The following is a 24,142-nucleotide window of genomic DNA, read 5'->3' as shown; positions in this document are numbered from 1 at the left end:
CTTCCAATTAGATCTTTCCATGTGTATGTATGTATGTATCAATGTATGTATAACCCACACATTATCAGAGAGACAAAAAAGAGCTATGGTTTGTTTCCTGAAACAAGAAGCTTTGAACTTCAAACGAGACATAAGCTTTAAACACACATTGTTCAAATAATAACAGTTATTACCAAATTACTACATGTTAGTTAATTCAAGGACAAACTGTTTCAAGCAAGCCTTGGATCTCCTCGGTTACTTCGATCTGGTGTCGAGACAATCTCTCTCGCATATCAGGACAAGTTTTCTCTGCTGCTGCATAAGTCTTTATAAGAAAGGTTGCAGTTTCAGAGTCGAGAGGTCTCCACTTCGACAAAATCCTGCAGAATTCTTCTGCTCCTTGAACATCTTTAACTTTCTCAAAGTGAAGATAAAACAAGCTGACCAGCTCTGAGCTCCAGCTCCACTCGTCTTTGTTCTCTGCGGAATCAGAAACCGCTGCTTCCAAATGCATCATAGCCAAATCCGCTTTACCCTTCTCCAACAGGTGGATCATCAGAAGCTGTCTCGATTTGGAGAATGGTCCTTTAGACTTTTTCATGGCACCATCAAGAATTTGCTCTGCTTCTTCATACATATTCATTTTTAGATACGTGTTAATCGCGATGTTAGCCAGCCTCATATCGTAAGCCCAGCATTTTGATTCCCACTCTGTGAAAATCTTCTTAATCCCATCTATGTCGCCGAGTTTACTCATTGCTTGTAACATGACAAGATAGCTCAAGTTGTTGACCTCAGGGCGAGCCTTCTTCAGCGATTCCCAAACTCTATACACCTCAGGAGCTTTCGAGATTCCAGCGTACAAACTAATGAGAAAATGGTAGGAATCACGGTTGTTAGGATTCATCTTCTCCTCCATAGATTTCAGTGAAGATTCCGCCTTCTCGTAAAGACCAGCTTTAGTGTAGATTGCAGCCAGGTTAGAGAAAGTATTCCAAGTGGTTTTAGCTTCACTGTCTTTGCCCATTTCATCTATAACCTTCTCTAATCCATCCAAGTCATTCAAACTTCCACAGCTCTGCATCCATATAGAGTAAGTGACGCCAGAAGGAGATATATCCCTCTGTTTCATCGCATCAACCAACACAGGTACCTTCTCAGGATGACCCAACCGCATGTACATAGACATCAAGTTGTTGAACGGTAACGAGTTGTTAACAAACTTGAGCTCATCCATTTTCTCAAAATGAGCTTTCGCTTTCTCTTCCTCAAGTTCCACACAGTAACAGTTCATGAGCGCCCCATAAGTCGACTGATGAATCTTTGCAGAAGTATCTAAGTTGTTTAAGTAGCTCTCAGCTGCTTCTAACCCTTTAGTCTTTCCAATTAGATCCAAACGAATTGCATGATCAGAGACAGATAATGTCATCTTCCTCTTCTCCATCCAATCAAAGATCTGAAATTTTATCATTAACAACGACTCCAATTAAACCATAAAAACTAGTGAACTCATCACAAACATAAAAATGTCATCTTTAATCTTCATCCATTCGAAACAATCGAGTTCATCCCTAATCAAAAACCCTAAGACTAGTGAAATTACAAAACTTTTGAATCTAAACGTAATTAGGAAAAGGGGAAACATGAAACAGACCTCAAGAGCATGTTGATGTCGACGGAACTTGCGAAGGTCCTTAGCGCAGCGAAAGAGATCGTCTTTTCTGACAGTAATACCCTCCATGATGAACTGATTTAACGTATCTGCCACTGACCCTCCCGTCACATTAAGCTTCGAAAGTTTCTTGTAGAGCTCTCGTTGCCTTGACGCTGCCGTCAGAGCAGGAACAGAGGCTTCGACGCCATTCGCCGCCGCCGGAGCAAAAACAGAGGCTTCGGCCCCAGACGAAGACGCCGGAGAAACGGCCGTTGAACAGAATCTCTTGCCGATGCGAGAACCGGAAGCAATCAGATTACGGAAATTCATTGTTGTTAAAAAGGATCGATCAAAATCTATTTCTTCTCTAAACCTATCGAGGAGGACTCAAGGAGTGTGACAATGGTAGGGTTTAAGGCAAGAACTTTTATGTCGTTTAATGAACTTGAAAACGGCGTGTAGTTTACAACTTGTTGTCGTTTTCTTTGTTTTTACTATAAAACAATACGTAGTTTACTTTGTTTAATTAGTCTCTCTTAACTAGGATTATTATTTTTAAACACGTCATACATAATAACTCTGTAGACACTATCACACTAATCGACATGAGATGGATAAATCCACAATACAAATGAATGGCGATGTTTTAGAAGGCTTTAAAATATTTGTTTGATACTTTATTTGTAACTAATCTTCTTCGAAATATGAGATTTTTTCTAAGAAGTTTTAAACATGAATGTATAGTAACCTGAACACACATGATCATGGGTAGACTGGTTGATCAGGGAAGAAAATATAAAGGAACATAATTCTAGTTTATATATTTTCCAATGAGAAATTAGAAAAGGAAAAAAAGAACGAGTTTATTGACTAGAACATTTCTGTTAAGCACAGGTTGCTTGCATATTTTCTAATTTTGTTTATCTTTTCTATATAATCAAAAAGCATTTTTTGTCTTGGCTCTTCAAAAATCAAAAAGAACATACAAATATGTTGTTTATATATTATCGATTAGTTAGCCGCCGAACGAGAAACTTTTGTGTAGATTCTACATGTATAAATAAAAATACCAATGAGACTTTGAAAATTCATTCATCCCGAACAAAAGAGAGAGGAGATTTTCCATACCAAGAATGGGTCTTCAAATATTAAAACTTAAAATCGGTCTTTTTCATTAACACCGTCGACCGAATAAAAAATCGTCATCCACACTGATTTTGATCTTATTTCTAATTCACATTACCAAGTAGTACACACTATCTATATCATTCAATGATTATATTGACAAATTGGTTTCATTTTCTTAGAACCATTATTTTGTTACTTCTTTTGTTGTGTTTCTACTTGTCTTCCCTTTTTGTTATTGTTGTTTTGATATTTAATTAAGGTGTAAGCGATATATGAAAATATTATACATAAAAAAACTATAGGAAAACTATCACTTAACGTGAAAGAAGCATTGTTTAATGAATGAAACACATGCATGAGATGAGAGCATGTATAATAAACGAACCTTCAGAACGATGACAAAAAGTCCACTCTTACAAAGTTGAAGTCAACGCATTGACCATTTACACATCTATATAACAAACACCACAAACTCGTCTTAATTCGTACACCAAAACCACCAAGATCCCTCTAAAAATGGCTCAACACTCTTTTCTTCTCGTATGCTTCTACCTCTCAATCTCCTCGATACTATCTTTTGGCCAAACTGAAGCCAGCTCAATCGAGAGTTTGGTTCCAACATCTCTCTACGACTCAATATTCATCCACAAGGACAATACCGCTTGTCCCGCAAATGGTTTCTACACTTACGAATCCTTTGTGCAGGCGACGAGGCGGTTTCCGAGATTCGGGGGCGTAGGAAGCCCCGAGACGCGGCGGCTCGAAGTGGCTGCGTTTTTGGCTCAGATTTCACACGAGACTACCGGAGGATGGACAACGGCACCAGACGGACCGTACGCTTGGGGGTTGTGCTTTAAAGAAGAAGTGAGTCCACAAAGTATTTATTGCGACTCTTCTAATACGCAATGGCCGTGTTTCCCTAACAAGACTTATAAAGGCAGAGGTCCAATTCAACTATCCTGGTAGGTTCATATAAGTATTTCATAATTGCACATTTTGAGCATAAGAGAACTAGGTATATTATGATTAAGGTATTCGATTTGTATACACACCAAAGCAACGACTACATCAAACGAGCTATTTCCCCCTAAGAACTATCATATCTTGCTGTATGGAACCCGAACTACGGACACGAGCTATATATCCCTGTCAACTATTCTTGACACCTATTTCTCCCCAAATCGAAAGTTTTACACTTATATCACCCCGAATTAAAAGTTCGAGATGTAATTACACCTAATCTTGGGTTTGTCATGGTTTACTATTTGCTTAACCGTCTAACGAAAAGCCTAAACCAATTTAGACCCGATTAAACCTATTTTGACCCAAATTTATCGAGATAACCAATTAACCATAATTTGACCCGATTGTTTTCGATTTTTAGTGGTTTTGACCCGATTAAACATTGTTTGAAACCCAAAATCATCGATAGAACCCTAAATTGAGAAATCCCCAAAAAGAGAAATACCCTAAATTGAGAAATCCCCAAAAAGAGAAATCCGAGTTCAATCGATTTGATGGCGTTAATCGAAAGAGATCCCGGCGGCCCAACGCCTGATTACGACGAAGAAGGTGAAGATAGAGACCAATTTCACATCGAGCAGATGATTGAGGAGTTTGTCGATGAACCTCCAATCCGCCACGATGTGTACCCGGAGAGTGAAGACGACGGTGACAATGGTCCGGTAAGAGGTCGTACGAATATGAGGCGTGGTAATGGGGAGTTGTTCTACAAGCAGGCGTTTTTCAATGGGGTGGCTTTCAAGGAGGCGGTTCTCGATTATGTTCTCAAAACTGGGAGAAATCTGAAGCAGTACAGGTATGATAAAGCGAAAATAGGGTTTAAATGATGAGGATGGATCTAAATGTGAGTGGAAGGTTTATGCGTCAATTCTGTCAAATGATAAGATGTGGAGGATCAATAGGTTCATCGATAAGCATAGCTGTATTCCAAATGGAGAGTGTGAGATGTTAACAGTGCCGCATATAGCTAGGTTGTTTGTTGATAAGATTAGGGATGATCCTGAGTTCTTCATGCCAAGGAAGATTGAAGAAATTGTAAAGGCAGATTGGAAGATCAGTATCACTAGGCCTCAGTGTCAAGCTGCTAGGAAGACAGCTTTAAAGTGGATTGAGAGGGAGTATGATGAGCAGTTCCATAGATTAAGAGATTATGCAGCTGAGATTATGGAAGCAAACCCGAATTCACATGTTGAGGTCGAATGTATTACGGATGATGATGGTAAAGACATGTTCAACAGGTTCTATATTTGTTTTGACAACATAAGAAGAACATGGATGGCGACTTGTAGGCCGATCATAGGAATTGATGGTTGCTTTTTGAAGAATAAGATTAAGGGTCAGCTATTGGTAGCTTTAGGCAGAGATGCAAACAATGGTATATATCCAATAGCATGGGGAGTTGTCAAGGTTGAGAACTATGAAAATTGGTTATGGTTTGCTAAGTTGTTGAAAGAAGACTTGAAAAAGGCTCATGGAAATAAAACCCGACTGAAGCCACTGCTTTGGAATTTGGCATGGTCTTACAATGAGTCAGAGTATAGGCAGCATTTGGAGAGGATCTTTGCTTACGATTCTCGCGTGTACAGTGATGTAATGAGGATAAATCCAAAGAGTTGGTGTAGGGCATTCCACAAGGTTGGTAATTACTGCGAAGATGTCGACAATAACTCGACAGAGTCTTTTAACAGCTCCATCAACAAGGCAAGAGAGAAGCCTTTTGTTGCCATGTTAGAGACAATAAGACGACTGGCCATGGTGCGAATTGCAAAGAGGTCTGCCATATCTAATTCTCACACAGGTAAAATTCATCTTATCCTTATGTATTATTTGTTGTGTTTATAGATTCTCATGTTTTTCGCAAATGTTTGCAGGGATCTGTACTCCATATGTTGTTAAGTTTCTTGCGGCTGAGCACAAAGCAGCATCTACGGCTAAGGTATCAACAAGCACAAATGGGACCTTCGAAGTCAAAGTCAGTGGAGACACTCACCGTGTTTGTCTAAAGAAGATGACTTGTACGTGTCAGAAGTGGCAAATATGTGGCATCCCATGTGAGCATGCATATGGTCTCATCATTGATAAGAAGCTAACGGCTGAGAACTACGTCTGCCAGTGGTTCCGAACAGCTATATGGAGGAGAAACTATGAAGAAGGCCTAACTCCACAAAGAAGTGCAAAGTTTTGGCCTTGTACAAATGGGAATAAGGTGTATGCAGAACCACCTGAGGAAAAACAGACCAAGGCTGACAAGAAAAGGAAGAAGGGTGTCAATGAGTCACCTACTAAGAAGCAACCAAAACAGAAAAAAAGAATAATGCATTGTGGCATTTGTGGGGAAGCTAACCATAACTCTAGATTCCATAAGTCTGAATTTGCTCAGGTATGATATATTGCTTTGTTGTTTTCAGTTTCTAACTTTTCTTTTGATTACTAACTCTAATGCCATGTTTTTTCAGCCTTCTCGACAGCCTACTCAACCTGAACCAAGTCAAGGATCACTCACTCAAGCTTGATCAAGAACCTACTTATTACTAGGGTGCTAATTTTGTGGTTGCCTAGATACATATTTTCGACCACATGAACTCTTTTCTTCCCCTAGGTCGCTTAGTGTCTTTTGTCTCCAATGGTGAATTTTGTGGTTGCTCATGTTGTATTTTCGACCACATATACTCTTGCCTTTCCTAACTCTTTTGTATGATCTATTTCGTTTCAAATGATGATCGTTTATGACAATTAATTTCTGGTCTTTCGATGATCGTTTATAACACAACAAATGTAGCTTCATCTTTGACACAAAAGGTTTCATTGTCTTAAATCATTGACAAACAAACAAACATGACCATACACCATTTGTTCAACCAACTACTTTGCTTAGTACAATCATGACCATACAGACTAACAATACAACACTCATCATCTTCTTATTCCATGATTTGGCTTCACCTAAACCATCTTCAACCTTCTCCAAGACCTCCTTCTCCATCTTCTCATAAACCAGAGTATCAAACTCCAACCTCTCTGTCCTAAGCTCTTTCAATTGTTGCTCAAGTCCAGCATTCTTCATAGCCAATGCATCTACCTCATTCAGCAAAGCTTCATCGACCCACTTGAACACATGTTCATCGTTCCGAAGCTACCATTACCCCATTATTAGAACCACCCAAAATCATGAGACAAGAGGATAAAAGCATAAATTTTACCTTATTTGTTGCAGCAAAACTACAATGGTAGTATCTCCGGTAAGGATTCGGATCAGATTTCGAGATCAAAGCTACAACAGCTTCCCCGCACCAACAACTCTTTGGCACACCGAACACTCTTCCTCTCGCACGAGAACTGGATGATTCGGTCGAATTGCTCATTCTGAATCTCGAATTTGGTAATGGAACCCAGAAAAGAAGAAAGAAGAAGAACAATCCGAAAACGATTTTAGGGTTCGTGATTTTTGAAAATTGGGGATTTGTGGGTTCATGGGTCTTAACAGGGTAAGGAATCGGGTCTTCAATGGTTCAATTTTCGGTTTATATGGTTTGGTATTGGGTTCAAAAGCTAAACCAACACAATTTAAATTCGGGGTGATATAAGTGTAAAACTTTCGATTTGGGGAGAAATAGGTGTCAAGAATAGTTGACAGGGATATATAGCTCGTGTCCGTAGTTCGGGTTCCATACAGCAAGATATGATAGTTCTTGGGGGGAAATAGCTCGTTTCCCCGTCTAACATCATAATTGTTTAAATTTTTTTTTTGCGATAATAGGAACTACAATTACGGACCGGCCGGTCGAGCCTTAGGATTCGACGGTCTAAGGAATCCAGAAACGGTGTCAACTAATTCAGTGATAGCTTTCCAAACAGCACTTTGGTTTTGGATGACGCCGCAGAGTCCCAAACCGTCGTGCCATGACGTCATGATCGGGAGATACCGACCTACGGAGGCAGATTTAGCTGCTAACCGTATCGGCGGTTTTGGTTTAACCACAAACATAATAAACGGTGGTTTAAAGTGCGGGATTCCTGGAGACGGGCGGGTTAATGACCGGATCGGGTATTTTCAAAGATATGCTGGGCTATTTAAAATAACAACTGGGCCTAATTTGGACTGTGAAAATCAAAGGCCCTTTGCTTAAATAATTAATTTGGTTGACCCAAATATTACTTTAGTATACAACAAAAAGTCAACAACTATCTATGTCAGCTCTCACACATGGAGACATGAAGGTGTTTTTATTTTCTATAATGTATATTTCTGTGGGTTGTCTTTTGATTTAATGTGATTTGATGGTTTTGATTTCAACTACTACCTAAAATAAATTAATTGAGACAAAGTTATTCCCATGGTATTCTTCATGATTGTTATTTTATCTCACACCTTTAATCTCATTTTCAACAAACAACCACTATGTTGGTTATACTTTTACATACTATATTTGAAGGTATGAGCACTTTTTTGTTTGTTTCTGGCTTCAGAAATATTAAGCATAAGAAAGATTAATATATGAAACTCCATCAAATTAAATAGATGGTATATCAAAGATAATTCAAAACTATTTCTGAATATTAAATCTAATGGTTTATGTTTGATAAGAAAAAGTTTAAACCGAGGAGAAGAATCATACGCCAGGTGGAAGAGCTAGTTTTTGGGGCGAGATATAAATGCGACACAAAAGTCAGACAAAAACCACTTGCTTGCCATTGCCACCCAAAGATTTAAGAGTCCCACTGGATTCTCTCCTTCGTTAGATTTTAAAAACACACACAACATCGGTCCACAATATCCAGGCCCACTTCTTTTGTTTCTCTCTCTATATATATAAACACGTATTTAGAATAATCAGATGACAAGACAAACTCCTCATCAAAACCCTAAAACAAAGAGAGAGACACAGCTTCCTCAGAGTTGATCATCATCATCAATGGCGTCAATTGTTCTTCTACTCACACAAATCCTTCACCCTGCAAACCCTGAATTCCCTTCTTCTTCCTCCATGCTTCTCACGTCATCATATTCTACCTCTAGGTCCTCTACCTATTACACACATGAACAGAAATCTCCAAGAGCCACAAGATTCGACAGTGTCAAGATCTCACCTCTTCACGAAGATCCTCAAGATTCAAGAGTTATGATCGATTTGTTCTAGACTTCCTTAACCCATCTCTCTCTCTCTCATGCTTTTTGTATTATTCTCCCCAACTTTTGGCCACGAATTGTAGTAAGACTTATGAGAAAATCAATGAAACCTTTACAAGCTTAAACTGTTGTCAAATTCAAAACAGCAATCTAAGTATCTCTATTTGGTTTTCATTCTATTCTTGTTACTTGTAAGCGTACCTCGACATGAAATTGTTGAATTGGCTTGCAACTTGCAAGCACCTCCATACCAATGCTACACCAGCAACATAATTGCCACCCAAGAACATCCCATCATGACCCAATGATGAAAGAGACGCTTTCTCTGCGGCTACCAAATCAAATGTTACCTATCAGAAACTGAGGAATGGCTTGAGGCCACACTATTGCTTCAAGTACAACTAGATCAGTAGAATTTGGCTTTATCAGCATCATAGCCACTGCTTCCACTAACTCACCTTCTGACTGCAAAGAGACCAAAAGATGTCAACTTTACTATTTGTTCCTGTCGAAATTGTGAATTCGTTCGTAGTCTCAAGAAACTTACTTATTAGTTTATTACCTTTGATAGGATCCCCGTGTTGGTAGCTCCGTTCAATAGCAAGACTTTTCCAGGTGGTGCCCGATTACGAAAAAGCAAAGAATTGTCTATTATTCCTGGATAAGTGTATAGAACAGATGAACAATGACGTTACTTTTTTTTTTTTAACATAGGTAATATAGTCCTCCTAATCAGGAACATAACTATCTTAAGTATCACCTCGAAGTCTTCCTTGTGTGCGTAGGTGAAATTGGCCAAACCCTTTTAGATAACCATCTATCAAGCATTCGTTTCGGATTTGCCTCTTTCGGGAATGAGACAGATACTCTTCAACTGGCGGATAGTACATTCTGAGAGCGCTTCAAAACTACCCCCTACACTCATCAATCAACACTTGTGACTCTGTACAGAGAACAGAACATCCCCTCTGGAATTTCACAAGTCAAATTGTATCCTCCGCTGTCCAGCTTAGTAGTACTTGAGAGCTTCCAAGACACCTAAACTTTGCTTCCCAACCTGCCCAAATATTAAAAAAAAAAAACAAGATAATGCAAGTGTTTACAAAGTCTTTGCGTTGTTCTCCTTGAAAAGGGTGAGAGAGGAAAAGAAAACAGATTCATTCGTCAACATCTAATCCTAATCATAATACTGTATACCTTGTAGCGCCAACATTGTGAGAGTATCAGATTGGTGTTTCTGAAAACACACAACTGTTTCGCCATTTGGATTTGGCAGGCGCCCGCAGTATCAGATTGGTGTTCAAATGCCAAGATAGAGCAACCCCAATCTGAATTCTCTAATGCTGAACAACTCAAAGACCGATTAAGTCGTTCGGCTTTGACGGAGCCGGCCTCAATTTCCCATTCCACAACACAAACCTCTGCAAAAATGAGGATCTCCCAAGACTTAGCTCATCCTTTCAAGTTTTCAAACCACACATTCCACAAATTCGCTTAACCAAAAGACACAGCATCCGATTCCCACCAAAACTCCTCTCCTATTAAACTGTAAACACTATACTATCAGATACAACTCTCAATTGTTCCGCAGGTAACTTCATGAATACTACTTGTGAGCTTTCAGAATCAAATCTAGAACATCGAATTGCACTACAATGTGAACAACTAAGAGAGTCGAAAAAATTGAAGGAATATAGACCGTACCACCACGACTGCGTTGCCGCCGACCGGAGAACGGAGAAGGGAGAAGTGAGATATTTTCCATGGCGATCGCTACCGTAAGGAGAGAAGCAAGCCAGAGGTTCTCAGATGAAATTAAAAAAAAACACAACGTCCTGAGTCCTACTGCGTCCAAAGATCCATTATTGTACTTATATGGGCCAGCTGAAAAGCCCATTAAATATGTTGGGTTAAAATATCATGTTCTCTATTTGGTTATGTTTGCAAGTTATCATCATTTGTCAAAGAAGTTCATAATTTGTATGTACATGATGCATTTTAACTTTAACATAAACTTAAAAAAAAAAAACTCATAAAATTTGTACAAAAACATAAAGAACATCTGACATAAATATCTTTTGACTCATCTATTTTTATAAGAATGTTAATTCCTATGATTTGTTCTTAGTGTTAGTTTGTTAGAAAATGGGCATATAGTACTTTTGTAACTAATTTTATTTGATAATTCGTTATTTAAAATATGTGAAAAAATCATACAACATAAAGCACACCAAATTAATAATACGACTTCCACAATGTCTATTTTTTTTCTTTTTTTTTTGCAAATGATCCCTTCCAGATTATTAAATAGCAAAATCACCCACCCTTCCTATAATATATAATCTAAAATGTTAATGTGATAATTTCCAACATTTTATTTTTTACATAAATATCTGATCTCTAAAAAAACAAAATTGTGGATAATGAGTTGGGCAGCAGATCAATGGATGTTGGAATTAGTGTACTATGAAAAAAATGAATAATGGATCAGCCATTACATTCACAAACAGTACTTGGTATAGTTCAGTTCCAGTTCCAACCATAATGATGGGAACAAACAATAGCATAGAATCAATCATGCTAACGTTTTTTTTTTTTTCCATTTATTAATCGAAACAGTGTAAGTAAGTAAGTCGATTGGAACGTATATTCCGAAAGGTCTTTGTCGTTTATGGGAGAAGGAAACATGGAGTGGCTGTGGTTTTGCTTCGTCGCTCGCTAAGACACCAACAAAAAACGGAAAGTACCGAGTGTCAGACATAGCAGCATGTCCATCACGAGGGATCACGTGAACGACACGCATTTTCTTCTCTCTTTTTAGGATTTTTTCAGGCCCATCTTTTTTTTATTCAACGCCTACGTACATTTATAAAAAAAAAAAGGTTACATGTAATCATGTATAACATTCTTTAAACCTAATCATAATATTTTTTTGTACTCAACTATTTTTCACAAATTACCCGAATTAAAATTTGAATCTTTTTTTTTTCTATTTTAAGAAACCAGGTAACAAGCCTATTCAAAATATGTTGTAATTGAATTGAATTGAATGTCAAAAAAAATATATACTGTTATGCTGTAATAATTGGAGTTTTTCATTAAGGAAATAACGTGGACCATCGCACCTGCTAGGTGTATGTATGGTTGATGCCGACTTGACTCTAAAATTCCAATAAATGTGTCGTGGGGTTACAGAAAACAAAAAGCTTATTCGTTTATAGTATTGGCTTTGGGTCTACAACCCACGTGGGATTTCTCGACAAAACCCTAAATGATTTTTTTTCCAGGAACCCATTAGTAGTAGTCATGAATCGTATTCTCTCAGCAGCTGGAATAATCGTTCGTTGTTGTTTTTTTTTTTTTTTTTTGAAAAAAATCGTTCGTTGTTGTTGAAAAGCAAAAAAATTGTGATCAGCGTACTTAACTAAATTTTGAATTTTATGTGTTCGCTTAAGCAAACTAGACATTAAATATCAATATGTAATAGACACATCTTATTCTATAATAAAAAAATACATCAGAGACGACTGGACATCGATTGATCTATATATATATATATATATAATACAAATAGCAAGTATAAAACGACGACTATCCAAGGATAAAGGATAAGATTACAGGAAAAATAATTAACGGATAGAAATGGTCCTACCCGTTATGCACTACAGTTCTTTGGTGGAGAGATGTAATTCAAAATGTCACTCAAATCTCAATAAATATATATATATATATATATATATATATATATGGCTTTCCGAAGAGTAGTTAATCAAGATCATGTATGTATGCAATTATGCGTGCAATGTATACGTTATTATTTATTGTCGATGTATACTTGCATGCCTAGATATTTTGGATTTTTTTTTTTTGCGTAATGTCATCAAAATAAATCTTATGAAATAGTTTCCGATAATTATGAAGAGAAAACCATTAATAGGCCAAGTAATATAAATTAAACAGAGTAATATTTCATTTGAAAATTGTGAATATGAAAATTATTCCATTGTTGTCGGTCGGTGTACGTAAAATAATTAAAATATTTATTTTTCTTCTCCAAAACAAAAGCACCACCCGAATCATGAAGCGTGGCAAAATATAAGTGGGTCACTAATGTAGCTGACAACTATACCATCTGCCTCATCCGGTCGTTCCTCCTATATTATAAACGAATGAGGATTCCATTTTCTCGGACAAATCTGAATAAAAACAAATTTCTCGAATTCTTTCATCTCCGGTTCTTCTTTTAACGAACATGTAAGTATAGTTAAACAGGAAGTTTCTGGGTGTACGTAGGTTTCTCTTGTCCTATCGATAATTTATAAATCTCGTAAACCCTAGCTAATAATTTACTACTTTGTTTCTTTTTCCTTTTGCAGGTTGAATCACGACGTCGGATCACTTGCTGTGAAAGATCAGGGTATGGCAAAAAGAGCAAGAAGCGATGAAGATCGTCTTATCGACGGTCTAAAATGGAGCTACGGTTACTTTGATCATGATCATATTCAACTTGTTCCAGAGATTCGTAAAGAAGAAGAAAAGCCGAAGGAGGATTTGTTGGTTGTTGTCCCTGATGAACATTCTGAAACTGATGATCATCATCATATTGAAGATTTTTCAGATGGTTCATATGATCGATGTTATTTGAGAAACAAACATGAGAACCCAAAAAAACGCCGTATCCAGATCTCAAGTGATGTAAGTCGATTATAAATATATATATATATATATATATATTGGTTTCCATCTGTTACCTTATGTATTATACATGATTTCTGACCGGTTCCTTAATTTTTTTTTCCTCTAAAAATTTGTTTAGGAAGAATCAGAGGACTTTACAAGAGAGGTTCCCTCAGTTACACGAAAAGGTTCCAAGAGAAGAAGAAGAGACGAGATGTGTGATAAGATGCGTACGCTACAGCAACTTGTACCTAATTGTTACAAGGTTGGTGTACATATATATATATATATATATGTAATTATGTATTATGCCAAACACACACACACACATATATGTATTATGTGGATGTATATATATATAGTTCAATATTTTTTAGGAACCTTGCTGTAAGTTTCGGTTCCTGATAACCGGTGGTGTTTTTTCGGTTTTCAGGCGGACAAAGTTTCGGTTCTCGATAAGACCATAGAGTATATGAAAAACCTTCAGCTTCAACTTCAGGTGTATATCGTAACTAATACTATTCAGTATATTTTCTTCACCCTTTATTCAATATTCTATGTATGCTTGTTCATATATATATTTGAATTGTTAAGGCTTGAGATTTTTGGGGAATTCATAAATTCTGATTTTTTTTGGTTGATCGTTCTTGTTATTTGATCTAACTCGCCAACTTATGATATTTGTTACAGTATTGTTATAATAATAGTTATATAAAGGAAGTTTTAATTTAGTAAAGTTTAGAGAAGTTCTCTCAACTTTTTAGCCACTGCGTTACTGTTCCACTAGGCAAACATTTTTTTGCCGTCAAGACATATTATCAATTAGAATATTAAAAGATGTATATTTGCTATATATATTTATATTCAGAAACTGAACTCTAATCAAAGTTAATGTTGTAATTGCAGGTGATGTCAATAATGGGAATGAATCCTTATTTCCCTCCTGCGACATTTAACTTCGGAATGCAAAACCACCTGTTCACTGCGATGGCTCTGGCTCAGGGCCAAAATCAGGCGAATCAAACCGCGTCGACACCGTTAATTCAAGCTTTAAATTGGCCGTTACCACCGTTTACTAATCTTTATTCCCACACTCATCAAACCAGCAGTCTCCCTTTCTTACAACAGCATCGGCAGCTTCTTCTTCTCAATGTCTTTGTGGTTTGGTTCCTTGTTTCCCAAGTCCCTGGGATTTTTCTTCCCGTACGACGGGACTATGATATGTAAGTAGCTCGACAAAAGTTATGTGCAATGAATGTTGATTAAGATAAAATGAAATTCCAAAATATCAGATAATAGTTCCCTCGTAGTGTTTTTATTTGATTAGAGTTGAAAACGAAAACCCATTGAACGTAGGAACAAGGGAAATAAGAGCCTTTTCCTGAACTCTAAGTAGGTAGTGTTTCAAATGGTATTGGTTACATCTCAAATTCTCAATGATATATATCTTCAGCATCTCAAGTTCAGGCCCACTGGATAATAATGTTCTATGCGGAAAGTGACAATAACTTACCTCTGCACACTACATCTACATGTTACTTAGAGCATTTTCATCCCACATACTTGATAGGGGGTCAGAAAAATTAAAAAAAAATAAAAAAAAAAAAATAGAAAAAGGTGGAGAGATAAGATAATAGTGTCTCTGCCCAAATCAAATAAGACACTGGGTCTCTTGCTGTTTTCTTTTCATTGGTTGGATAAATTAAAAAATAATTAAATAATTAAATTAAATTAAAATAGTATTAATTCATTCTTTTGACAACCAAATGGATGGATGACCGGTGGGATTGCCCTTAGAAGCTATAGCTAGGGTGTGGCTCTCGCTCTGTCAACTTAGGGTGTACGAGAAAAGAAGAAACGGGGAACGTGACTTCGAGGATAAAATTAACCACTTGCTTAGCTTACACATCGATGATTTATTTGCGTTTAGCGTATAGTATTATAGCTCACCCGTTAGCTTGAAATATTTAGAAAAATCCATTGTTAGTTTGTATACGTAAATACGAAACTCCAACATAAGCAAACAAATTTTGTGTGCCAAGTTTGCATTTTTCCAAAATAAATTATTGGAAAAACTGAAACTTTTTCTACTTGGGAATTATACATTTTTTTTTTTATAGACATAAATCACAGAAAAAAAATCTACACACATATATATTCGTTATTTTACCAAATATATGTTTTAACAAGACTTAGCTTTAGTGAAAAACAATGTCAGAAAGGCATCGTTTTACCTACTAATTAGCTGTGACGTACATTTCTTAGTTTGGTCAAGACAAATGAAATGTTCGGATATTTTGTCAAGCAAATGTCTTGTCGATCAAAACTGGTCTATGATTCTATAAGTAAAAAAAAACTTCGAGCCTCTTTTCTCATCACCAAATAAAATTCATATTTTCCTTAATATTTATATTGGAGTCATGATGATTTCAAGAATTTCTATTATCGTCGTGTTATCTTATATTATCACTTCAACTAGTGCATATGATCCTGATGCTCTTCAAGATCTCTGCGTTGCCGATAAATCTCACGGTAGAAATTACCTCTGTTAATTTAATTTATCCTAATGTCTATTTATAATTAGGGTCATCTCAATCTCTATGAAACTCTTGTCTAATTTTTTTTTTTTAAGAAACAGCGGTAAGTTGAAATTAGAGATTTTGCGGACTTACATATTACACTAATACTTTCAAGTTGACTGTCTCAAGATAATATAATAATACATAACATGAACCGCTCGATGTGCCCATCGCAGGAACCAAACTGAATGGATTTCCATGCAAGGAAACGTCAAACATCACGGCGTCAGACTTCTTCTTCGCCGGAATCTCAAAACCCGCCGTCATAAACTCCACCTCCGGCTCCGCTGTGACGGGAGCCAATGTGGAGAAGATCCCAGGCCTCAACACTCTCTCGGTGTCCTTAGCGCGTATAGACTATGCGCCGGGCGGTTTAAACCCACCTCACACTCACCCACGAGCCACAGAAGTTGTCTACGTCCTCGAAGGAGAGCTCGAAGTTGGGTTTATTACGACGGCGAATAAGCTTTTCTCTAAAACCATAAAGATTGGTGAAGTTTTCGTTTTTCCAAGAGGGCTCGTGCATTTTCAGAAGAATAACGGGAAATCTCCAGCGTCGGTTTTGTCGGCGTTTAATAGTCAGTTGCCGGGGACGGTTTCCGTTGCGGCGGCGCTTTTTGCGACGGAGCCTGCGTTGCCGGAAGATGTGTTGACTAAGACTTTTCAGGTGGGAACTAAGATGGTTGATAAGATTAAGGAAAGGCTAGCCACTAAAAAATAATCTAAAACGACGATATTGTAATTAACGGTTTCATGATGAGAAACCTAGATTTGTTTTTACTGATGTTATTATGGTAACTAAGACAAAATAATACTGCAGCGACTATATCTTATCATTGTGAGTTATATTGTTTTACAAAACTACAATTCACTTAAAATAAATAAATCCAAATATTTTATTTTTAGTGTACGTGTAATTTTAATTTAGACAGGCTGCTTGCTTGTAAACCAAGTGTTCGTCCTTGAGCTTGGACTAGGTTGATGAAACACTTCTAAACTAGAACCGGATCCGCGTTACAGCGCAGGAGAATATTTACGGATATTGACAGTTCTTAACGGATATTGACAGTTCTTAACGGATTGAAATATGTAACATTTTATTAACTATAGTGCAGATAAATCATATTTGTGTTAGATCACATATATAATTTATTTGGTTATAATTTGTATTTGAAGGAAGGAAACACATATATGAAAAGAATAAAATGAGTATGTGTAATTTTATATTTGGAATAGTTGAGAAGAGTATTAAATTTATAATATAAAAATTTAAAAGTAAATATTCGAATATTGAAAATATTTGATTAAGTATATTAGTTTCTAAGTCTAAATTACTATAATAGTAAGAATATTTTGTCATATTATATTTTTGATAATATAAGTAAGGTATTAAATATAAGTAAACTATGTGGGTTTTGTATTACAAAATTAATCTAAACGAAGGTACACAGTATAAATGCAGCTAATATATTCGCATATATCATAAGAAATTTAAACAAATGCCCATAAAAAAGTAAAGCTTTTACATGGCTCTCTATTAATCTACTTACATATATGCATCTCTTCTTCTATAGTGTTCTATTAAATATGTCTCGACTCTTCTCCATGTTTATTTATTTCTCTATATGTGGCAGCTCAATAGATGATGCATCTTTGTGGAAGATACCCACCAAACCCGAATTAGAAACATACATGTTGAACATTCTTGAGCACATACTTAATCACTGAAAAGATCAGTAGATTAATAGTACATATTTAAGTCATAGTAATAAATAATACTTATTTATTTCTTGAGCACATACAAATATATATGTAAAAAAAAAGATCAGTATATTATATAAACAATATATCAAACTGAAAAGTCAATGTAAAGGTCACAAAAAACATAGAATTGGATAATAAGAAGCTGAAGACTCATTGTTAGTATCTTGGCAATCTCATTTTGAGTCCTTTACTCTCCACACTTGAGATACTTTATAACTTGCATTTGCAATCATTAGTTCTATTTGACACATGTGAACCAAAAAAACTAATATAAGAAACAGAGCATCGAAGGTAATCTTAATTACGTAAAAATAAAAATGAATCAACCATTTAATAAGTTTTCTAGACATTCCAGTTACTGCAAATTGAGATGAAAAAATCAAAGATATATAAAGAAATAAAGAGATACAATCTTAAATCTCTTTAATTAGAGAAATAAAGAGATATACCACATATCTCAATGTATGGCTTCGTTGCCGATGTGTTTTCTCTAGTCAAGTTTTATTCCAAACAAAATAACCTCAAAAGATTTAAAGAAAACAAATCAGAAAGTTAAACAACATGAAAAACAAATCATAAAAGCTTTGAAACATGAGTGCTAGAGTTTATGTGGATATGTGAATAATTTAGTTAGATTATCTATTATCTATTTATAGGCTAAGAAGGGTCGGCTAAATTGTGATACAATTTAGGTTTAATAAGATCAGATTTTTTAAAGATTTTTTTGAAAATTGAAATTAAGGCAATGATAATATATGTGTATTAACTGTTTAGATTGTTTTTTTGGGTAGAAACTGTTTAAAATGTATTGATGAGATGCACAATATCTTACCGAATTAAATATGTTTATATATGTAAAATTTAAAATTTAAATGTATGATTGTAAGGTAACGAATTGAAAGTATTGCCTAAAATATAGGTTAGTTATGTAATTATTATTCTTATAATTAATTTCGTAATTATTGTTTCCAAAAATATAGAATTTTCGACTAACAGTTTTCGGAGACCTTTTTTAAATGCTAAATGCTAATTATAAAAGAAAATTTTAAACATCCGAATTTGAATTTTGACGTATTTCACATACCTAATTTATATTTGCTCCACAATATTTGGTGTTTAGGATTTCATTAGTTGTTTATTTCTTATTCTAGCGGATTATTTTTTCCTTGTCACGTGAATAATTAAGTTTATTTGTAATATAATTCATGTAATTAGACCTGTCCTAGTGGTAATGCCCTGATTGTCGTACCGTTACTTTTTTTTCGTCGGTTCGACGCTGAATCGTTACTTTTTTTTATGTAAATTAATTATAAAATAGCTATTATCTTCTCTTTTTTTTTTTTTACAAACACAATAAATCGCTATTATCTTCTTCTTTTAAGATATGATTTCTGCAAAAATCACAATATCGAACATCAACCCATCACTTGATCTTGTCACGATTTTGAAGTAATTTTGTTTACTATAATATATCATCCAGCAATGAACAATTTTTTATAAGTTACAAACAAAAACAATATATCGTTTTTTATTTTTTCCCCTCGACATCATCACCGTTCCCGGTGAGTCACCACCGACAATCACTTTCTCTGATGTCGTTATTGGTACAGTGAAATACCGTGACTCATGAGGAAAAAACTTGAATTCTCCGTGAAATTTTGAGATTTTGTTCAGTTTAAAAAATTTTCTCAAAAAAAAAAATATTTGATGATCCATTTGTCAATGACGCGGATCTTTCTGATCCAGATCCAATATTCTCAATCTTGGATTATTTCTCTAGAATTATCGGGAATTAACCCGATAGAAATATCTGACTTAATAATTTCGGGTTATTTTAAAAATAAAACCCCACCTATTAGTTTTAGTTGTCTTATTTAACCTTAATGAATTGTTCTCTAGTAAATGACGCCCGAAGCATTTTCGTCCGAATGAGAAATTATTAAATCAGATATCTCTTTTACTAGGATTGAACAAAAACTAATATGGGACTGAAAAAATTGTATAATGGGCTAACTAAAAGGGCCCATTTAAAACGATACGTTTCGCTGGTGATTTTAGCCGACGGAGAGTCAGATCAATCTAAAAGCCTAGAGTGAGTTCGTCGTCGTCGTCGTTTTCAAGCACCATTAGCTCTTTCAGGAATCCGATAGATTCTTATTGCGATGCCGCCGAAGAGAAACTTCAGGAAGCGTAGCTTCGAGGAAGAAGAAGATAATGATGTAAACAAAGCTGCGAATTTAGATGAAGAAGAGAAGCGTAGGTCAGTCCTAAATTGAAAAATTCACCACTTTTAGGGTTTTAATTCTTTTTTTTTTCGTTTCTTCAATTAGTTTGATGGGTTGTTAAAAAGGTTCGATCTTTGGTTGATCTGCAGATTGGCGTTGGAGGAGGTGAAGTTTTTGCAGAAGCAGAGAGAGAGAAAATTAGGGATCCCAGCTTTATCTTCAACGGCGGCGCAATATAGCATCGGAAAAGTGAAACCAGTGGAGAAAGCCGAAGCTGAAGGAGAGAAAGAGGAGCTTGTGTTGCAAGATACTTTTGCTCAAGAGACTGCTGTTTTGATTGAAGATCCCAACATGTAAGCAAATCTCTCTCTATACAAAAAAATTAACCTAATTTTCGATTGAGTTAGAGTGAGCTGTCTTTGCAAGTGTTATAAGAGTTGTTTTGATTCTTTAGGGTAAAGTACATTGAACAAGAATTGGCTAAGAAGAGGGGGAAAAATATTGATGATGCGGAGGAGGTTGAGAACGAGTTGAAGCGAGTGGAAGATGAGTTATATAAGATACCTGATCATCTTAAAGTAAGTTGCTTTGCCTAATGTAACACATTGGTTGTTTTTAGTGTTTTATGTGTTACAGGGGATTACGAATGTTGTTACTAAACACCTTCTTTCTCAGGTTAAGAAGCGTAGCTCGGAAGAGAGCTCAACACAGTGGACTACAGGAATAGCAGAAGTCCAACTCCCAATCGAGTATGAATACACTTTCATTGATTTGATGATAAAGTTTTGAGTGTTTAAAAGACTAATGGTTTGTTTTTTTGGGTGGATGGTATAGATATAAGCTGAAGAACATTGAAGAGACAGAAGCTGCCAAGAAGCTTTTGCAAGAGAAGAGGCTTATGGATCGGCAAAAATCAGAGTTTAGCATTCCATCTAGTTATAGTGCGGATTATTTCCAACGTGGGAAAGATTATGCTGAGAAGCTTAGAAAAGGTATTGATTTGTGAATCTCCTTCTCTTTTATATTTGTTAGTCCATGTGTGTGTGGATTCTAATATTGATCGATATAAATTTTAATACGCAGAACATCCTGAGCTATACAAAGACAGAGGTTCTCAAGCTGATGGTGAAGGAGCTAAACCGTCTACTACTAGTACTAACAATAATGCTGATTCAGGGAAAAGCAGACAAGCAGCAACTGACCAAATCATGTTGGAACGATTTCGCAAGAGAGAGCGTAACCGTGTAATGAGGAGATAAAAAGTAAAACTATATATTTGCAGACTTCATCCTTGACCGGGTAACACTTTTGGATGCTAGATGTATGTTGTATTGGAATTCTGTAACATTTCATTCAAAAAAACAAGATTTTAGATTTCATTTACATTGTCCATAGAAAAGTGTGCTTTCAAAAGTTTAAGTTGCTCTTAAAGCTTTGACCAAACTGCCAATTCGAAGGAACTACATTGAGTGCTGTCTTGATTTTGCCATTACTGGTTTGGATTTTGAATGAGAGACTTTGGCCATTAAGGTAAGTAAGGCTTTGCCAATTAGATCCCCAGTTTCTTGACATTGATTCCCATTTGCTGCTTTTAGAGCCTTTGATCCATACTTGGGAAATTTCACCTGCTCCTCCTACATTTGAGATGAGGACAAGCTCAAAGTAATCTCTACCGTTCATTGTGAATCTCATACCTCCGCTTCTTCTACATCCGACCCTACAAGATAATCATCCCCAACGAACCTTTATATTAGAGAAAGTAATGTAGGATGTAGTTATAGTAACCAAACTGAAATTTGATCGGTTTTGTTAGGTTTATGCCAGATAAATTCAGTAAATCTGAATTTTGTTGCTACCTTCTATAGAGAACAGGGACTATTCCGGCTCTGTACTTAGCAATGGTCTCAAACGCAGGCTGAGCCATGTCGAAATGAGGCCTGGGAGGGTTACACCAACCTCCATTATCATTTGGTAAAGCATAATTTGGAGGACAGAAGTTTGTAGCTGTAATTGTTATCCATTTGCCTTTAAGACACCATTGTGGCACTTTGGCCGCATCACAGACCATTTGGTAACAACCGCCACAAGATTTGCCGTCGTTGAACAATGCAGTGCTTAAGGCTGCCGTGTTTGTCCCGTAACCATCGGTGTAGAGGTTGCCGTAACCACATGCTCCACCTGAAATTCAGACCAGGAAAAAAAAGGATACTATAGGTTATGTATCTACGACCGAGTTGCATTTTAATCTAACCGAAATAACCGATTTCGAACCAAAAACTATTGATGGGTGATTTCTTGTAATTAAAGAAAACTTGGTGCTTTGAGGGGTTTTTCTTTGGGTAAGAAGAAAGAAACCCTAAAGCCCAAGAAACCACTTACCCATTGTACCAGAAGCATCACTTCCGCCGTAGAAGGTTGCATGAGCTTGCATCCAGCCTGCAGAAACTGAGCTGATCATACTCGTGCAGAACATCGCAAGGAGAAAGATAATAGTAGAGAAAATCCTCGTCATGTTTTGTTCAGCTCGTGTTTGCTTTAATTACTTGATGGAATAAGTGTTTTGATGAATATTAGATAGGCGACGATGTGAGTATTTATAGTGAAACGGCACAAAAAAAACTTGTTTCTAATTTAATAAGTTGAGTATTCTTTTTGTCTATCAACTTATGTGACTGGAATAACGTGAAAAAAACGAAATGATACGGCGTTGATAAAACGATATTTGATAACCATTGTTAATACGGGATAGTCTATAACTGATCATACAGTCACATGTCAACTGTTCTTAAATTGCGGAGAAGATTTCTGAAATAGATTTTGATAAGTTCTCCTCTTTTCACTCGCAAATGCCGTGGTACGTAAGAGGACAGTTGACAGTTGATTAAATAAAATTTTAAATTATTTGAAATTATTTTCTTTATTTAGACAGTCTTATTTGATTAAACCAAAACAAATGGACGGATTACAAAATTCATAATTACACATTCTACATTTTCTCATTCGTCAACATGGCTAATGGCACATGTGTACGGCTGCAGTACTCTTTTCAACATATCCACCAAGAAACATAACATTGATGCCAATGTTCATTAACAGAAAATACTAATGATTTATTGAACCAAAATATCAGTAATGATTTTACTACTAATAGATTTCATATAATCATTATCCAATTCCATGTCTCGAAACACCCTTGTAGCTATACGTGGTAGAATGAGTTTGTAGATTTCTGCCACAGATCATTTTTGTTAATCAAATAGTTGGAACTATCAGTTGAACTTTCGAAGATTTTCAATATTGGACAAGACTGTCATGCAATAAAGAAAATGAGTCTAATTCTTCTGTACGTAACTTAACATTATCTGTCATGCAATAATCATTAAGGTCCCTAATATGATGGCATATCTAGAGGTACGTTCTCGTTCTTATATCACATGGCTTCATTTGATAAAAGTCTCACATGAACCCAGCCGCCCGATCGACTAATTAATATTAGGATGAAATTTTTTTTGTTTCTTACGGTCAAAAATGAAGATTATACAGATACAAATTTGTCCCCAAAAAAAACATATAAAAATTAAAAAAAATCTCTGTACGTATAAACTTTAGAAGACAAATGAACAAAAAAAAAAAATACTGATTTAAACCAAATCTGATAGCCTGTCTGTTTATGTTTTATCAGTTTCTTAAGCTAACAAATTTAAATTCGTATACTGATTAAATATATGGATTAACAATAAAAGAGCCTGTACAATCGTAAACTTAGCACACAAAATATAAAGGCTTATCAAAGGGCCCAATAACGATAAAACAAAACTTGAGAACAAGAATGGTCCAAGTTAGAAGATCTCATTTCACATTGTGTACACCAAACTATTTCTTTCTAATGTTCTTAAACATTATCACAAATTTTCTAGTTATTTGGCAGATAAGTTTAAATATCCATTATATAATAAAACGAAAAATATAAAACAGAAGTACA

At 35.8% G+C, this 24,142-nt stretch overlaps 7 protein-coding genes and 1 pseudogene across 16 annotated transcripts; 5 read left to right on the top strand and 3 right to left on the bottom strand.

The window, feature by feature from the left end:
• Positions 1 to 89: 89 nt before the first annotated feature.
• LOC104738718 (pentatricopeptide repeat-containing protein At1g02370, mitochondrial-like) lies at positions 90 to 2,043 on the bottom strand. 2 transcript variants are annotated; one of them, XM_087483009.1, is made up of 3 exons: positions 1,637 to 2,027; positions 959 to 1,438; positions 90 to 659 (listed from the first exon to the last, which is right to left on the bottom strand). In XM_087483009.1, exons 1-3 carry the CDS (start codon positions 1,964 to 1,966, stop codon positions 651 to 653), a joined length of 819 nt encoding a protein of 272 aa, XP_087339135.1. In that variant the 5' UTR covers positions 1,967 to 2,027; the 3' UTR covers positions 90 to 650. The 2 variants fall into 2 exon arrangements, with proteins under 2 accessions (XP_087339135.1, XP_087339134.1); XM_087483008.1 differs by having other exon boundaries at positions 90 to 1,438; positions 1,637 to 2,043.
• A 1,187-nt stretch (positions 2,044 to 3,230) lies between these two features.
• On the top strand, positions 3,231 to 8,122 carry LOC104738717 (chitinase 10-like). Its single transcript, XM_087482998.1, has 2 exons — positions 3,231 to 3,726; positions 7,545 to 8,122. Exons 1-2 carry the CDS (start codon positions 3,281 to 3,283, stop codon positions 7,912 to 7,914), a joined length of 816 nt encoding a protein of 271 aa, XP_087339124.1. The 5' UTR covers positions 3,231 to 3,280; the 3' UTR covers positions 7,915 to 8,122.
• On the top strand, positions 3,250 to 6,520 carry LOC147927717 (uncharacterized). Its single transcript, XM_087482997.1, has 3 exons — positions 3,250 to 5,585; positions 5,659 to 6,167; positions 6,244 to 6,520. Exons 1-3 carry the CDS (start codon positions 4,673 to 4,675, stop codon positions 6,298 to 6,300), a joined length of 1,479 nt encoding a protein of 492 aa, XP_087339123.1. The 5' UTR covers positions 3,250 to 4,672; the 3' UTR covers positions 6,301 to 6,520.
• A 332-nt stretch (positions 8,123 to 8,454) lies between the features above and the next one.
• Positions 8,455 to 10,759, bottom strand: LOC104738716 (protoporphyrinogen oxidase 1, chloroplastic-like). Of its 7 annotated transcripts, none has more exons than XR_015581002.1 (6): positions 10,620 to 10,759; positions 10,113 to 10,461; positions 9,676 to 9,972; positions 9,463 to 9,572; positions 9,117 to 9,380; positions 8,455 to 9,040 (listed from the first exon to the last, which is right to left on the bottom strand). XR_015581002.1 is itself a non-coding variant. In XM_087486618.1 (5 exons), the coding sequence occupies exons 3-5, from the start codon at positions 9,803 to 9,805 to the stop codon at positions 9,255 to 9,257; spliced, it is 351 nt and encodes a 116-aa protein (XP_087342744.1). In that variant the 5' UTR covers positions 9,806 to 9,972; positions 10,113 to 10,461; positions 10,620 to 10,759; the 3' UTR covers positions 8,455 to 9,254. The 7 variants fall into 7 exon arrangements, 2 of the variants coding, with proteins under 2 accessions (XP_087342744.1, XP_087342745.1); XR_015580999.1 differs by having other exon boundaries at positions 9,478 to 9,572; XR_015581003.1 differs by having other exon boundaries at positions 9,117 to 9,246; positions 9,478 to 9,572.
• A 2,246-nt stretch (positions 10,760 to 13,005) lies between these two features.
• Positions 13,006 to 14,888, top strand: LOC109124830 (transcription factor HFR1-like; annotated as a pseudogene). The gene is made up of 5 exons (XR_015580374.1): positions 13,006 to 13,169; positions 13,292 to 13,610; positions 13,732 to 13,857; positions 14,026 to 14,091; positions 14,499 to 14,888. The product of XR_015580374.1 is annotated as a transcription factor HFR1-like (transcript).
• Positions 14,889 to 15,710: 822 nt separating this feature from the next.
• Positions 15,711 to 17,076, top strand: LOC104738714 (germin-like protein subfamily 2 member 2). Its single transcript, XM_010458904.3, has 2 exons — positions 15,711 to 16,124; positions 16,348 to 17,076. The coding sequence occupies exons 1-2, from the start codon at positions 16,013 to 16,015 to the stop codon at positions 16,890 to 16,892; spliced, it is 657 nt and encodes a 218-aa protein (XP_010457206.1). The 5' UTR covers positions 15,711 to 16,012; the 3' UTR covers positions 16,893 to 17,076.
• A 2,827-nt stretch (positions 17,077 to 19,903) lies between these two features.
• Positions 19,904 to 21,539, top strand: LOC104738713 (protein COP1 SUPPRESSOR 2). Of its 2 annotated transcripts, none has more exons than XM_010458903.3 (6): positions 19,904 to 20,195; positions 20,310 to 20,513; positions 20,615 to 20,738; positions 20,836 to 20,909; positions 20,995 to 21,152; positions 21,244 to 21,539. In XM_010458903.3, exons 1-6 carry the CDS (start codon positions 20,098 to 20,100, stop codon positions 21,417 to 21,419), a joined length of 834 nt encoding a protein of 277 aa, XP_010457205.1. In that variant the 5' UTR covers positions 19,904 to 20,097; the 3' UTR covers positions 21,420 to 21,539. The 2 variants fall into 2 exon arrangements, with proteins under 2 accessions (XP_010457205.1, XP_087341934.1); XM_087485808.1 differs by having other exon boundaries at positions 19,975 to 20,191.
• LOC104743112 (putative expansin-A17) lies at positions 21,490 to 22,724 on the bottom strand. The gene is made up of 3 exons (XM_010464228.3): positions 22,540 to 22,724; positions 22,017 to 22,338; positions 21,490 to 21,877 (listed from the first exon to the last, which is right to left on the bottom strand). The coding sequence occupies exons 1-3, from the start codon at positions 22,670 to 22,672 to the stop codon at positions 21,568 to 21,570; spliced, it is 765 nt and encodes a 254-aa protein (XP_010462530.1). The 5' UTR covers positions 22,673 to 22,724; the 3' UTR covers positions 21,490 to 21,567.
• Between the last annotated feature and the right edge of the window lie 1,418 nt (positions 22,725 to 24,142).

The sequence above is a fragment of the Camelina sativa genome, chromosome 14, assembly GCF_030686135.1.
Source record: "Camelina sativa cultivar CO46 ecotype springtype chromosome 14, ASM3068613v1".
Lineage (NCBI taxonomy): Eukaryota > Viridiplantae > Streptophyta > Magnoliopsida > Brassicales > Brassicaceae > Camelina > Camelina sativa.
The sequence above is the reverse complement of the archived record's forward strand: the minus strand, read 5'-3'. Positions and strand labels throughout refer to the sequence as shown.

Excerpts from the sequence above, each read along its gene's own strand:
- LOC104738718 (XM_087483008.1), bottom strand. The coding sequence starts at position 1,966 with ATGAATTTCCGTAATCTGATTGCTTCCGGTTCTCGCATCGGCAAGAGA. Across the intron at positions 1,439-1,636 it reads GACATCAACATGCTCTTGAG|ATCTTTGATTGGATGGAGAA; the intron begins GTCTGTTTCATG and ends ATAAAATTTCAG.
- LOC104738717 (XM_087482998.1), top strand. The coding sequence starts at position 3,281 with ATGGCTCAACACTCTTTTCTTCTCGTATGCTTCTACCTCTCAATCTCC. Across the intron at positions 3,727-7,544 it reads GGTCCAATTCAACTATCCTG|GAACTACAATTACGGACCGG; the intron begins GTAGGTTCATAT and ends TTGCGATAATAG.
- LOC147927717 (XM_087482997.1), top strand. The coding sequence starts at position 4,673 with ATGTGGAGGATCAATAGGTTCATCGATAAGCATAGCTGTATTCCAAAT. Across the intron at positions 5,586-5,658 it reads CATATCTAATTCTCACACAG|GGATCTGTACTCCATATGTT; the intron begins GTAAAATTCATC and ends AAATGTTTGCAG. Across the intron at positions 6,168-6,243 it reads ATAAGTCTGAATTTGCTCAG|CCTTCTCGACAGCCTACTCA; the intron begins GTATGATATATT and ends ATGTTTTTTCAG.
- LOC104738716 (XM_087486618.1), bottom strand. The coding sequence starts at position 9,805 with ATGTACTATCCGCCAGTTGAAGAGTATCTGTCTCATTCCCGAAAGAGG. Across the intron at positions 9,573-9,675 it reads CACACAAGGAAGACTTCGAG|GAATAATAGACAATTCTTTG; the intron begins GTGATACTTAAG and ends ACACTTATCCAG. Across the intron at positions 9,381-9,477 it reads ACACGGGGATCCTATCAAAG|TCAGAAGGTGAGTTAGTGGA; the intron begins GTAATAAACTAA and ends GTCTCTTTGCAG.
- LOC104738714 (XM_010458904.3), top strand. The coding sequence starts at position 16,013 with ATGATGATTTCAAGAATTTCTATTATCGTCGTGTTATCTTATATTATC. Across the intron at positions 16,125-16,347 it reads CGTTGCCGATAAATCTCACG|GAACCAAACTGAATGGATTT; the intron begins GTAGAAATTACC and ends TGCCCATCGCAG.
- LOC104738713 (XM_010458903.3), top strand. The coding sequence starts at position 20,098 with ATGCCGCCGAAGAGAAACTTCAGGAAGCGTAGCTTCGAGGAAGAAGAA. Across the intron at positions 20,514-20,614 it reads TTGATTGAAGATCCCAACAT|GGTAAAGTACATTGAACAAG; the intron begins GTAAGCAAATCT and ends TTGATTCTTTAG. Across the intron at positions 21,153-21,243 it reads TGCTGAGAAGCTTAGAAAAG|AACATCCTGAGCTATACAAA; the intron begins GTATTGATTTGT and ends TTTAATACGCAG.
- LOC104743112 (XM_010464228.3), bottom strand. The coding sequence starts at position 22,672 with ATGACGAGGATTTTCTCTACTATTATCTTTCTCCTTGCGATGTTCTGC. Across the intron at positions 22,339-22,539 it reads TGATGCTTCTGGTACAATGG|GTGGAGCATGTGGTTACGGC; the intron begins GTAAGTGGTTTC and ends TCTGAATTTCAG. Across the intron at positions 21,878-22,016 it reads GTCCCTGTTCTCTATAGAAG|GGTCGGATGTAGAAGAAGCG; the intron begins GTAGCAACAAAA and ends ATTATCTTGTAG.